We start from the raw sequence: 14,575 nt of genomic DNA on the forward strand, positions 1-14,575 counted from the left end.
ATTAGAATAATAATCCATGGAAAACCAGTTCTGCTTGCAAACATGTCCACTTGGCTGTGTAAGGGCTGAAAGACATGACTGAACTCTCTGTATGCACAAGTGCAAGCACACTTCAAATTAAGATGCTACACTAGCGAGTTTGACTAATAAAAAATAAAAACCTGCTATTTTTTTATCAATAACTTACAAAATAGATGTTCTTCCCCTATTGAAAACCATTAGTCAGGGTATTATTGTCAGAGCTGTCCGTGTTTTGAGAATATCAATGAGGCTGAGTCACAAAGAGTAAGAACAAAAGGAGCAATATTTTTTAGTGCTGTAAGTATGCCAATATAAAAATGGAAATGGAATTTTGCATGAATTTTTGGCTCATATCAATAGACATAAAAATAAAGTCATTACAATACCCAATTAACTCCCAGAGTGTGGGCTGAACAGGAAAAGCAGTCATACTATCAAACTTCAGCAGTGTTGTCATCTAATATATCCACCTACAACAGAGAACTGCTGGGAAATGAACACAGCTGAATTTTGCCTTTATATGTGAAAAATCACTATAGCCTTAAACCAATGTCTAAAGAAGTCAAAAGCACACCTCTTCTGTCTGTAGATCAAATACAGAATGAAAATGTGTCAAAGAACAAACTTTTTCATCAAGACACAGCCAGGAACCAACAGGATTACAAGTCAGTGCCAAAGCAATGCATTCTAATTAGCAGCAGCTTTAATTGCTCTTGCTAGAAAGTGCAACAATCTCTTTTCCACAGCTGCAAAAATAAGAAAATAGGCTATTAACAAAACATGACAAACACAATTCTATGCAAGACTTTACAGACTGACTCAGAGAGTCCCAAGTACAAAAGGAATCACGGAAGGAAGCACAGAGACAACTGTACAAGGAGCAGGCACTGCCTGCAGCACAGTGAGAACAAGCTTTCAGCAAGTACCACTTGCCTTGACCAGTGACTTGAAAACAGTCAGTAAAAACAATCTGGTTGTTTTTCTCTTTGTGTCCATCAGTTTCAAGGAGACTTTTGGGATTACACAATGTAAATGGATGAAGAGTCTGTGTTCCTTATGCTGCACGGAGCTAATGCCAAAATGATAACTGATTTTCTGGTGAAAAGTTATAACAACAAAATGAAAAGTGTGAGCAACAAAGTAGCTGAGATTCAACACTTCTTTCTTCCTCCAAACATGATGGAGAATGCTTTCCAAAGCTGAAATGCAATAGCACCCCTAGTTTATTTTGACTGGACAATTAGGCAGTATTTTCAGGACAGACAACTTCCATTAACAGCAACACCAGGGTCCCCACTCACAGCTGGAAACAAAGGGCAGACTTTCTTTCCATATTTATCAGTCTGCACTTTATTAAAATGGACACACTACAAAAAGCATTTAAAAGTACATAAGAAACATGGGACATACTCCAAAGGAGGAATGAGAAGAGAATTAACAGAAAGCTTGGGTTGGGATTTTCAAATTCACATTCAATAAGATTTGATTGTTTTGTGTTCTTCAGCTGTTCTAAAAATCTAGGCATTAGCTAGTAGATTTCTTCTGATATTTAACTAATTTAACTGAAATCCAAGAAAGCTGTTCTCACAAAATCAGACTCTACTGAAACCAAAGCAGCTTCAGGGAGTTGAAGTGTATGATAAGCTACATCTTTCTGAATCTGCAGAGGTTGTTTTATGTGAACTTCTACTGCACATTGCACTGGGCTGTGACACAGCAAAACCCACAGTCATCCTGCCTGAGGCTGCCAGCCTCCAAGTGTTTTCAGCCACTCCAGCTGAAGCAATTCAAATGTTTTTCTAAATCACACCTTGTATCCCCCAAACCTGGGACAAAGTTTTCTTTCCCTAAATAAGGTTTTCGATACAAACTGCAAGGTTGTCTTTTCAAAAGGGAAGCACAGAGTAACAGCAGCATGGCATGTTCATGCCATAAAAAGATGACTTACATTGTAGACAAGGAGACCAACGTGCTGAAGGCTCCAGGGGTGATAGTGCTGATGTGATTGTCATACAGAGAAAGGAGCCTCACTGAGCTCAGGCCAGCAAAGGTGTCGTTGTTTATACAGCTGATAGAGTTGCTCCTCAGCATCCTGCAAGGATTAAAACAGGGAATTAGGAACTACTGGAAGGGGGTATAATTTCAGGATAGGAGGTCCTTTACCAAGGGCATCAAAAGAGGCTTTGGAAAGCACTGTGTTTTTATTGACTGCTGAAGGAGAACACAGCCAGAGGAGGGCTAGATTCATGTAAACATGGTCTCATGAATTTAAAACACATCTCTTCCACACAACATTAGAAGCTGATGGGGAGATCCATATCTGAATGCAGTATGTAATTACAGTTATGACTAGTGACAAACTTGAAATAAAAATTAAAGGCTCAATTTAGTAAATATCAAGAGTCAGGATAATCATAAGTCAGGACATATTTCAGAATTCAATTGAGAAAGACTCCCAGAAGTGTGTGACAATAACAATATTAGTTGCATTATTTCTGCTACTATCATGGGTGTTTTTTGTAATCCACACTGCAAGGGTATGGAAGGGAACAGCATCCTCAGCAGAAATCAAGGAATAGCTTAGGAAAGATTCCCAGACCTAGCACAAGCTCTGAAATGTCATTATCATCATTAATTGAGAAGATGAAAAACAGTAATCATCCTATAAAATGATTTTTGCTCAGTGCTTGTACCAGATGAATCAGTGCTGTGTTTTGGAAGATACATCTCTCGGAGTTGTTATGGTAACAATGAACTCCACGATAGAGCCCAATTAATCTGAAAGACTGGAGTATCTTGTTTCACTCCATCGCAAAAAAGGCTCATGTGTATTTGTTACACTGTGTGCCAATCAATAGCTGGGTCTGTAAACACCACTGCACTGTTGTGATTCTCCTACTTAGGTGAGAAATTATTCAGTAATTAAAGCAAAAATCCACAAAATACATGCAGCTCATGCTGCTGTTCCAGTGAATTGATCCTCCAAATTGAGGAAGCTTAAACATCTTGGTATCAAATTCATGCAGCGGACAACAAAAATTCAGGCTCCCTGAGGAGTCTGGATTTAAATCTCAGATTGGTGTCTGCCAGGTGGGCATTTAAATGCTACATCAGAGATACCTAAAAATACCAAACAGAGATTAAACATGGCTGGGAAAAAACTCAGGGCCATCATGTTTGAGGGCTGAACATGATGCTGCTGTTGCATTACTGCTCTCTGTGTACAGTCACCATCAGAGGCACTGCGGTCTCAGTAATTTTGGGATTGCAGCTGGGGTGAAACTGTGTCAGGAAAGACTCACAGGGCACAGAGACACACACCTGACAGGTGGAGTACTAAGCTGTCTGAAAGCCAGGTCAAGACCACAAACTCTACAACGAACAGGCAGTAAATGAGGGAAGTAAGGCCCTCAGTAGGAAACATTTCCCCAGCTCTGTAGGTAACGCAGAACTGCAAGATGGGAAGGCCAAATTTGGACACTAAAATACCTTGCACAGTGATTTATTACATTTCAGTCTTTTATAAAAACTGGACCATGACCCTCATGAATGTGGCCCCTTTGCAGCAGATTACTATTCTAATGCTGAAAGAAAGTCAATTAATGGATAGCAATATATGCCCCTCAAGCCAAACCCTTTGGTTTCATATCATGGTTCACCATGCACCGTGTGCCCTTCCTGAAAGAAAACTTATACTCACAGATCCTCATATCATGCTGTGTATATTTAGACTGCTTTATCAGCTGGGGGAAATGTAGGTCAGGTCAGCAGGATAGCTTGAATGTTAAGTATCTTTTTATTAAAAAATGCTGAATTTTGTTTAGGAGCACTGCCACGGGCTGCTTTACGGCATAAAAATTAATTTAATATCTATGGGCAGTATTTTCAAATCCCTTAGTAAAGTGCATACATGAAATTAAAGAACAGATGGCTGTAACCACAAAAAAAAAATGTTAAAGGAACAGCAAAAGTTCCATATTTGTCATTACAGACCAAAGTCCTTGAAATGAAACTTGAATTTCTTTTTATGCTTGACTAAGGGCTGAATTAATTATGCCATACCTTGCAACATAAGAAGCATTTGTGGCTAATGAATAAACTGCAGATTTTAATTGCATTTTGATTCCTAAAGTCTATTTACTGACCTCACCTGGTCAGGTGCTTGCTTCCTAGAGCAGGGCAGACTATGCAAGAGAGGTACTTTTCACTTTAGAGTGAGTGCCCACTACCTTTGTCAGCTCCTAGCCCACTATGAGGCTTTTCAAAAGCAGATCAACAATTCCAATTTGGGTGGAGGAGGAATGGGAGGATGGACTAATAGAGAGCACACAGTCCCACGTGCCTTGTTTCCACAGGAAAGAACAAAAGAGTAGAAGTATTAAACGATTACAAGCACACAGATTTGGCACACGCCAGGTTCACCATCATTTTGCTGCTGAAATTCTTGAAAATCTGTTTATTTCACAGAAATAGCAGATAAATCTCAAACCTGCCCAGAACTAGAAATAAACTGAAGACTTCATAACCTTGCTGCAAGACCCAGCAGCAGCACTTGTTGTCTAGTAACAGGTATTTCAGCAGGAATCACTGACCTCGAGCAGCCCCAGTGCACTTAGAAAGGAACAAAGACACATCTTTGCACTTACAAGGTCTTGAGCCCTGTGAGGCCTCTGAACATCCTCCCGTGCACTGATTCCAGCTGGTTCTCTGTCAGAATCAGTTCCTGCACTCCCGAAGCTCCATCAAATGCGCCTTCTCGGATCTCCTTGATCTTATTGTTGCTGAGGTTTCTGGAAGGACACGACCAGTCACAATGAGAAAATTAGTGGTGTTTCATTCCAAACATACATCACCACACTGGAAGGAGGAGGATAGGAGGAATTTATGCCTTTTAGTGGTTATCTAAAGAGATATTCGTTCAGCAAGGAGAGTATCCAGAAACCGCATCAAAAGCACAGTTATATCAGATACATCAAGATAATTTAAATTAATGGAATTACCAGCTCTTTAGCACCTCATGTGGTTCTTTCTTATACAGGTCTCTGAGATATAATAAGTGAGAGTTTCTAACATCTGATTCATGTCCATGAAGGTATGGACAAAGCCTGGGACTGTGTTCTCATCTGGCAAGAATCAGTTAATGTTACTACCATTGAAACTGTGTCACACGTGGAAATATAGACCACTTTTATTTAATGCATCTGATACAAATTCTAGTATGTGCACTCATGAACTCCCAGGCACTTAAATCAAATGCTGCCAGTCAAAATGAAATGAGTGTCACTTAACTGTCAATTCACAGCCACTGCAATATACAGCATTATTTTCTAAGTATTTACTCTGCCTATACCACCTCAAGATGTTTGCTTATAGATCAACATTGGAAAACTTTGATCTACAAAGTCAAATGAAGTTCTGCTGAAATGCAAAATTAATCTTTTGAATATTTCATATTTGTGAAAACCCCGGTGAACAGACAATTTCTGAATGATAAAAGTGCCATTAGAGATGCATAAAAATAAATGGCATTTAATTATTTAAAACATTTATATAGAAGGCCTTAAAGACATTAAAACTCTGGGCCTCAGTCCTTCAAGTATCTCCCATGATGTCCTGTATAGATTATGATGAATAATCCTATTAGTTTAGGTTTATGACAGGAAACACTACTCTCTGTTTCACTATCCACAACAAAAAAAGGGAAAGTGCAAGATGTGTTCTTGCTCCCAAGAAGATGCCAAATTCCAAAACCATTATTCATACTGAACAGCACATTATTCCAGAAATGATCCCAGTACACACACAGCATGAGTAATAGTTTCAAAATCCAATTCCAGGTGATATAAAACAAATGACAAGGTATCAGATTAACACCTGGGCTACTCTGCTCAGAAGAACTGGGAATCTTGCTGGGATAAAAGCTGACAGAAGACATGGCAAGAGACAGCTTGGCCTCAGATAGAAATAATATGGGCCTTGCTCTTTGCAGAAGTCATCACTTAATAAAAAAAAAAGAAACTGAGTCTTGGAGATACGTTTCATGTGGGAAACTGGAGTACACTGGTTTATGTCTGCTGAATGACTGTCAGAGAGTGGGCCCTACAGCATGTGGCCCATCACCTCTTGTGCATTCTGTGATCACAAAGAATAGGAGCACGCCAGCAATCAGCCAAAAATAACATAAAACCATACAGAAATACTTACATGCAGATTTTGCTTTCCAGAAGTTTAGTTCTTTGTGCTAACGCTCACATGAAGAGTTTATGTTCAGTGTCAGAGCAAGTCAAGGAAGGATATTCTGACATATGCATTTAATTTTGGGGCTCAGCTATTTCTCTGGTGGAAATGTTTATAGCTCAGCAACTCTTTTGAACGCTGGCATAAATAAATGCTCCCAAAGATCTCTTTCCTGGTAAAGATCATGCCACGATGCATATTTGCACAAAAATGAATGAATAAATAAGTAAATGTTTGAGGTGGGAAGAGAGGGCGAGTTACTTTATTAGACAGACTTTGACTTTCAAGTCACAGATTGCACACTGACCTACACTTGTAGTTATAAACTTTTATCAGTTACTTTTTACCATCTAAAAGATATTTAGTTGCATGTATTAAAACATGGGTGTGATTTTAATGGTCTGTTAGATACTGAAGGCAAAAAAGAGTAAATCTTGGAGACAAAAGCTGGTCACCATCTGCAAGGGAACTGGCACCTTAATACAATGCAAACCATCTGAATTTTAATTGCTGCCAAAGAACTTCTGCAGATAGGCAACTTCACTCCTTTGAGTTAATAATGCCTGATCCTTTCAGCAACACAAAATTGTCCAAAAATATGCCAGCAGTCTCAGGAGAAGCCAGTTATATATACCTTTCCCATGCAAGAGACTTGAAAATCCGAGATTAAATGCTACAGTGAAATCAAAGTTGCAATGCAGAGGAAAGACAAGCTCTGCAATAATGAATAGGCAAAGATGACACTTCCCTGCAATCCTGCTTGGAGTGTTGTCAAAGCAGATGTTCTGCCAGCCTGGATTTTGTTATTTGTCGTCCTGAATTAAAGTTTCCCCATATCAGAATGCAACCAAAAAAAAAAAAAAAAAAGGTAGATGACAACACTCATTCACCAAAAAAAAAAGTTTCCTCCTAAAGTCTGAACACCTACAATAATAAACATGAGAAATCACACACTTTTAAGTCTAGAATGCCAGCAAAATAATCAGCTGGTACAAAGTTTGAAAATGAAAGCACTGAAAACTTTACTTGCTCTGCAACTCAGAGACCTCTAATTCTGTCCTTCCCAGCCCTAAAAGAATCTTCCAAATGTGATCATCACATTTGACAAGGAATTGTTTTATCAGAAAAAAGCTACTGACAGACTTAATAGCAAACTCCCACTTCTAGAAAAGCCCTATCCTCTTGCAACACTAAGCCTCTATAAGGAATTCTTCTTGAAATACTGGAAGACAATGGAAAAGAAACTGAGCTTGGAGATTCCTGCCCTCTGGAAGGACCCAAATGGGAGCCTATAGTCAACCTGGTCACTCAAGAAGGCTTTTTGTAAGGGCTCCCTGATTTACCCTGGTGATAACATTTAATCCTATTTCCAGACTTTTATTTTGGGCAAGAGGTCAAAATAAATTTTCAGAAAGCCTGGGTCTACTTTATGGGGGGCTGTGAAAAGGAAATGAACAGATCAAGAAGCTATCAAGGTGACATTGTTCACACAGCTCACTTTTCAGTCAGATTTCATTTAATTTATGGCTAAAGTTTATAATAATATTATTTCTGTTGATCTCATAACTTCAACACAGAACAAGCCGGATTCTATTCAGACTTAACAGAAGCAATCCTGCTGTACCTGCTGGGTTAATGCTAACATTCCAGGGTGCTGTTCACTGCTGAGTTACTGACACACCTTCCTATCCAGAGGAGTGCAAAGGCTCTGCTTGGTCTCACCTCAAACCCTGTATTTTTATCATATAAACAGCCTGTTCCAAGTGGGATTTCCCTAGGATATTTCTGTCTGCTGGTGATGTGATTGGAATCTTCAAGTATTTGCTGGGAGGAAAAGCCCAGTGCTGTTGCATTCTTCAGGAGGATGCTGAGAAGGTTTTACAGACTTTACCAACAGTCTGGCTGGTTTTTATAGTGTGAGCTGTTTTCAGAAGCAGGATGGCACTGAAAATCTTAAATACTACAGAGAGACAAGTGAATTGCACCCAGTGACACTCCTACAGTCATTCAGCAGAGCAGATTGATGGCCTCACTGAAGAAAAAGGGAGGCACACGATGAGCCCAAATGCCACAAACCACAACACACTCTGCAATATGATTTCCAGAAAATAAAGCCTGTTTCTGTATAACAAGTGACAGCTGACTGCAACCTCATTTGCCACAGCAAAATTCACACTCAGGGGAAAAAACACCAGGTAACATCTTTTTCCAAGGACACAAACTTCTTCTGCCTCCCCGAGAAACTTGAGATTCTGGTTTCAAAACTGACTTCATGTCTGCAAACTTTATCGTGATTCAATTTTATTTGACATGTAAAATGCTTCACATCCTGGTCTGACACTGTCTGACACTCCATACAATTCAATCCAGCAGAAATACTTACACATTAAACTTCCAAAGGCAATTACATACTAGAGGTGGGTTGGCAGTACCAGCTATTGCCAAGACAGCCTGACACTTCTTATTATAAGACCATATTATATGTTCACTTTGTAACTAAGCAAGACTTAACAGAATGAACTGTTAGATGACCCTTTCAGTTTTTGAGGTAAATATTTTTTATTGCTCTTGTTCTCAAAAAAAGAGGTCAGTCCCCTTTTTCCCCAGCACTGCATGAAGTGTGGCAGTTCACCTTTCTATTTTGAATTTGAGCTCGTTGCTGACTTTTTTTCCCCTGAAACAGCTGCTGGGATCTCAGTGGGAATGGTCAGTCCCACTGATTTCCTCTGGGCACAGGCAGGCTCTGGAGATGAGATGACATCTGGGGGCTGCAGCCTCTCTGTGGGTCAGCACCCCATTTCAGCCAGCAAGGGTATCTCTGCTCCCTCTGAGTTGGGTTCCCAGGGGGTTTTGGAGCTTGAACCTGCCTGCTGTGGCCAGAAGACCCTTCCAGGCTTCCACTGCCATGGGAGTCCCCAAGCACTGGAGGGCTTTTTCTCTGAGTAACAAGTTGAGGTAGTCCTGGGGAGTTGTGGGGTCCCCAGCATTTGCTTCATCCTGAATTTGGTACTTGCTGCAAGCGAAAGTCCAAACTTGTGGATGGTGATGTCTCCCCTCACCCTCCCTGATAAGAGACCTTGCTGTGCTGAGTGAGAACATCTCCCACTGGAAACATAATCACCTGTGAAAGGCAGAAGCTTCCAGCTCCCAGGGCTGGTCCTGGAGCCTTTCTACCTCACGGGGATAGGATACCCCCAAAAATCCAAGTCATGGAGCTGCTCCCACTCTTCAAATGCTCAGAAACACATCCTCGTATTTCTCCTGCACTTTAAGCAGACTCAAAGTGCTCTTTTCTAACCACCTTGCAAAATACTAGTGGCACAGTCCTTGGAGCCTGGAAGTGACTGTAATGGGACTTCAGCTTTCAGAGACAAGGCTTCCCTTTACACTTGTAAGGTGAGGTGAGGCAATGTGGCAAGAATGCAATGAAAGCAACAAACAGTTCACTGGAGAACCCAGTAAATTACTTCTGGACTGGGCTAAATCTGTCTAGAAGAAACTACATCAACCTTTTTATTCTACTGTAAAAAGCATCACACATAAAGACAAATTCAACTTTAGGTTAGGAAAATAGCATTATGCATATGAGATTTTGCAGCTAATTATTGTTGATTTTTTTTTCAAAGCCACACGCAGACGTGTTAACCTTTTAAAAACCAGCAGGGTAATTTTAGCTATTTGATTCCTAAATAAAATGTGGTAACACTTTGCATTATGAATCGCTGACCTTTATATTTCTGTATCAGGAATTCAATTTTGGTTTGCATTAAAATGTATTAAATCCTGGGCTGTCACATCATACAATAAGATTCAGCTTAGGAGGACTATTTACAGACAAATTGCATCACTACAGCTACATATCAGAGGTGGGGTTGGCAGTACCACTTATTGCAGAGGTGGTCTGACACTTCCTTTTTATTTTTTTCATGTTTGCTTTATGACATAGACAAGATTTAAAACAACGAACTGTCAGATGTCCTCCTCATGTTTAGAGGTGGACACTTTTTATTTTCTTTTTTATTCTGAACAAAAGAAGGAAGCTCACCTTTACCAGGAAATAAAGCTAATAAAAATATTGTATATCTCAAAACTAAGATAATCTTATCTCAATGCCAAATCTATGACTACTTCCCTTTGAAATCTTACTGGAAAACCCAAGAGACTGTTGTATGCCACAACACACATACAGACATGGACACCTGATGGAGCTCGAGGGACAAAAGGACAAAGGTGAGAACACAAGCAAAGTCTGAATCCTTCTTAGGGTCCAATTTACAAACTATCTCAAGGTGTTCATGTTATAAACCAAAGCTACACAAGCATAATGTAAGATGGGGAGGCACTAAGATGAAACACCCATCAAGAGGAAGGCAGAGATAATTCCCCTCTCTCTGGAATTATGCTGGAGCTGTACCAGCCCCAGTGGAACCATGGCACTCTCAAATGGTGTTTCTTGGCAAAGTTCCTCGACACGGATCTGTCACTAGTTCTAAACTGAAGGACAACTGCAGGGCAAGGATTCAAATACCCATTCTGATATCCATACTCCAGACGTTCAGATTAATTTCAGACAACAGAGTATTACAGAGAAAAAATAAAGAAAAAAGAAAGAAAAATGGGATTTAGGCAAATGTTCTGCCACTGCAAAGCTCTGAGCTGTCTTCTTAAGCCTAGGAAGCAGTGGAGTTTCCAGACAGATTCCTCCACCTGCTGTTTGCCTTTAACACTTGAACACACAAGGAATAGGATGAGACAGAGTCAATACTGTCAATCAAATAATGGTAAAGTGTCTTGTCCCTTATACACACTAAAAAATGGGGGTTGGATTAATATTCTTCCTCTTTAATTTAATAGCAGCAATAAGACCCAATTAAGACCACACGAACCACATTCCTGCCACACAGAGTGAGAGACACTGTTTCTGAGGTGTAGGGTGGGACTTGTTTTTGGCACGTGTTTGAGCTGTGCCTGCACACCTCAGCTCTCAGCACCTACCAAGGGCAGATAAAAAATTCTTCCACAGGAAACAAACTGTTAAAAGAACTCCCACAGCAGTTTCATGCTGCATTTGTGCCTCACAATACAGACCCATCAAGGCATCCCTGAGTGATGGGTGGGAACAGGAAGGACAACACCATAACTGGCCTGCAGTAAGTTTTAAATAAACCCAAAGAAATTATTCCAGCTATCACACCTCTCCAATTTTCCAAACATGAATCCTGAAGGTTTGATGAGGACAGATGCTCTCCAGTTTGTGTATACACTTATATAACATGCATTTTTCATTGCCATTTACTGTCTCCTTATAGAGGGAACAGAGCACTTCAACTATGTCAACAACTTTTCCTAAGAGCACTGCAGCTACAAATTATGGATCATTCACAAAATACAAGGTTAATGTTTATGATTAATTCCCCAAGTCTGGTGGTCTCTACTTGCACAAATATAATCCCCCTCCCAAACTTGCAGTGCTGCACCTGAAACTCTTGCAGAAATAAGACAGACAAAAGAACCCCACTACAGTTGCCTCCAAGGCCCCTGAGATCTCACATGGATTCAAATGGCTGGGAAGCTCCAGATGGCAGAAACCACGTGAAATGAATGCAGAACAGCAAGCCTGGCTTGGTTGGTTACCCTAAATTACTTTGATTCAGGCAATAAAATCTTACTAAAGTAAACAGTTAAATGAGACATTAGCATAGGGTTAAAACTTTAAATAACTTCAGAAAAAAATCCATTTTGAAGACTATCAGGAGGCATCTAACCTATTATCCTCTTCCCAAAACACACCTCTTATTAAATATATATATTGCACAGTGCCAGGCCGAAGGCTGTCAACAGAATTACACAAATATATTTGAATGACTGATTTCTAAGTTTGCTAATTGATTCTCCTCTCTAAAACGATGATGACTGAATGAAGCTGCCATCATCTATATGCTGTAATATCATTTTCCTTTGACTATTTGAAAAAAATACACCAGTTGGAGTCACGCAATACATTCGAGAGACAAAACCAAAATGCTAAGCTTTGTAGCCCTCTCTAACAATAAGCTTATCTGAATAAACTCTGGGACAGAATTCCTGTCAGTCCCTATGATTCAAAGACTTTAAGAATTATAGCCCAACGAAATAATGACATGTCAGCCTAGGGATCTGCATCTGTCAGTGTGGTTTAACTGTGTCTATCCATCTAGGAGGCAACTCACCCAGTTTCTTTAAACTCACATTAAAAAAGGGATTTCTACTACTGCTGTAGTGACCTGTAAAAAAGCATCCCTTCCTCCTTCCTTGTAACCCAAGGCAGTGTGCATTCAGACAAGCAAGAAACTCAGACTTACATTTTCCTGAGGTTGGGCAGTTTCTTGAAGAGCCCAATGGCTTCCAAAACAGCAATGTCATTGTCATTCAGGCGCCTGACAGGAACAAACAGAGAGGTATTTAGAGCTTCACAGATGTCTGCAGAGATATCTCTGTGCCACACGGGGCTGCTACACAGAGAACCATGACCTTTGTTAAGCAAGGCACTGTCTGCCACTTCTCTCAGGCTCCTGCAGTTAAAAGAGTTTAGCTTTGAAGGGAAGGGAACATAGAAGAGAATCTTGAGTAAAAGCTTGGGATGCCTTTAAGAGTGTAATGCCAAAGGACAGTGTCAGAATGGCTTCATCTTCCAACGAAGGGGATAAGGAATTATTGACCTTATCCATTACACAACAACCTTGTTTGCGTGACTGAATCTCCCTCAGCATTCTGCTACACAAGACATGCAATTGGAGAGGTGGGCCATGCAAACAGAAGGGATCTGATTTTAGGTCCTTTCCTGTCGAAGTCTACTGGTCTTCAAAATGAATGTGAAGGCCCCTGTCCTGGCAGGCTTGGGATGTAAAATTCTTTCTCTGATTACATGTAGCTCCATTTTGCTATGGGGAGTCTTTGCTGTGTTTCTGGAGGTCTCTCATAATTTTCTATCTTAACCGCAGACCAAAAATTTTTATGGGGGTTTAAGCAGAATAAGTAGAATAAATACAATGCTAACACAAAAAGAAAATTCTCTTTGAAGGGGCTACTAATGCAAGAAAATAACCAGATTCTTCAGTTACTAAGTAACAAACATGTTTTCTCAGACTCTCTTTAGCAGTATATTATGCTTAGAATTCTGAAGAATCTCAAAAAGCAAATAAATTTCATAAAATTACTTGCATCTTAAGAATAGATTAATTTTACTGAGGGCCATTTCACCCAAGTAGCAGGCATTGCTGAGATGGAACAAGCTCCTGATCACAGGTTTACTCAAAAAGGGTTAAACCATTTCTTAAATAAAAATGACCAGAGACAAAAGTAAAATAGAGAGGACTCCAAGGTAGAGTGGAAAGGAACCACAGCACTTCAGGAGGACACTCAGAGGACCTGGCTGGTGCACAGGGCCATGGCTCCTCCCTCATCCCACCGCTGGCACGAACGCTCAGGAATTGAGGCTGTAGTGCTTCCCCATTTTCATATAAGGATAGAGAAGGAGGTGCCTTCGGTTATTTGAGCCCCTTTCACAGCCTTTAGAAGTAGGAAAGCCAACAGGAAAGCCGAGCACCCCCTGGAGAGCCCCACTCACAGGTCAGTGGTGTACTCGGGGAGGTGGCCGGGCAGCCGGGTGAGTTTCTGGTTGGAGCAGTCCACGATTGTCCCCTCGCAGCGACACTTCTCGGGACACACGAGGTCCATGAAACACTTCCCGGTGAATTTACTTCTGTAATCCTCTGACCCTGCAACGAAAGGAAAACATATTCCAGCAAACAGTTGCTGATAACTGCGGCGATCAGAGGTTTTATGGAATCTGTCCTCAGCACTGCCTCCTGTCAGCTCCCAGCTCCTGCACACAATTTTAATGCTTGCCAAGGAATTCTGCTCAGCAGTTTTTAAAATCCCAAGACTAGCCTCTGTTTTTTCACTCTGTCCCTGACAGATTAATTCCTTGTCTAACAAACCTACCTGTTAAGGTATTTTCCAGCAAAGACACTGTTTCCCATTTGGAAATTAGTCCAGCAACAGGGAAAAGGCATCTCATGAAAGAATTCAAATGACAAAAGACTTTTAAAGATGTCATTAAAAAGCCCCAAATGTTCAGACCTCAGCTATCAGAGCTATTTTTGAGAGCAACCTTTTATTAGAGAACCTTGTCAGTTTTCCAACAATTAGATACCTTTATTAACTATGTTAAACAAACAGCGAAGGAAAGTAATAGGAGTTTAAATCATTTTCATTTTAATTAAGGAACGGGTAGACCATACTTAGTGAGAAACACTCCCTGATGTACCATTACTCC

At 40.4% G+C, this 14,575-nt stretch overlaps 1 protein-coding gene across 3 annotated transcripts in view; it reads right to left on the reverse strand.

Moving 5' to 3' along the window:
* Window positions 1-14,575, reverse strand: part of SLIT3 (slit guidance ligand 3) — a 479,094-nt gene that overhangs the window by 101,634 nt on the left and 362,885 nt on the right. For all 3 annotated transcript variants that reach the window (XM_027722165.2, XM_027722164.2, XM_039385199.1), the window contains 4 exons: window positions 13,865-14,015; window positions 12,600-12,674; window positions 4,668-4,811; window positions 1,970-2,113 (listed from right to left, as the gene is read on the reverse strand). In XM_027722165.2, the coding sequence (XP_027577966.2) occupies window positions 1,970-2,113; window positions 4,668-4,811; window positions 12,600-12,674; window positions 13,865-14,015 (514 nt within the window). The remainder of the gene's footprint in view (window positions 1-1,969; window positions 2,114-4,667; window positions 4,812-12,599; window positions 12,675-13,864; window positions 14,016-14,575) is intronic.

This window comes from Pipra filicauda, unplaced genomic scaffold, assembly GCF_003945595.2.
Source record: "Pipra filicauda isolate LSUMZ 115617 unplaced genomic scaffold, ASM394559v2 scaffold3_size10097308_pilon, whole genome shotgun sequence".
NCBI lineage: Eukaryota > Metazoa > Chordata > Aves > Passeriformes > Pipridae > Pipra > Pipra filicauda.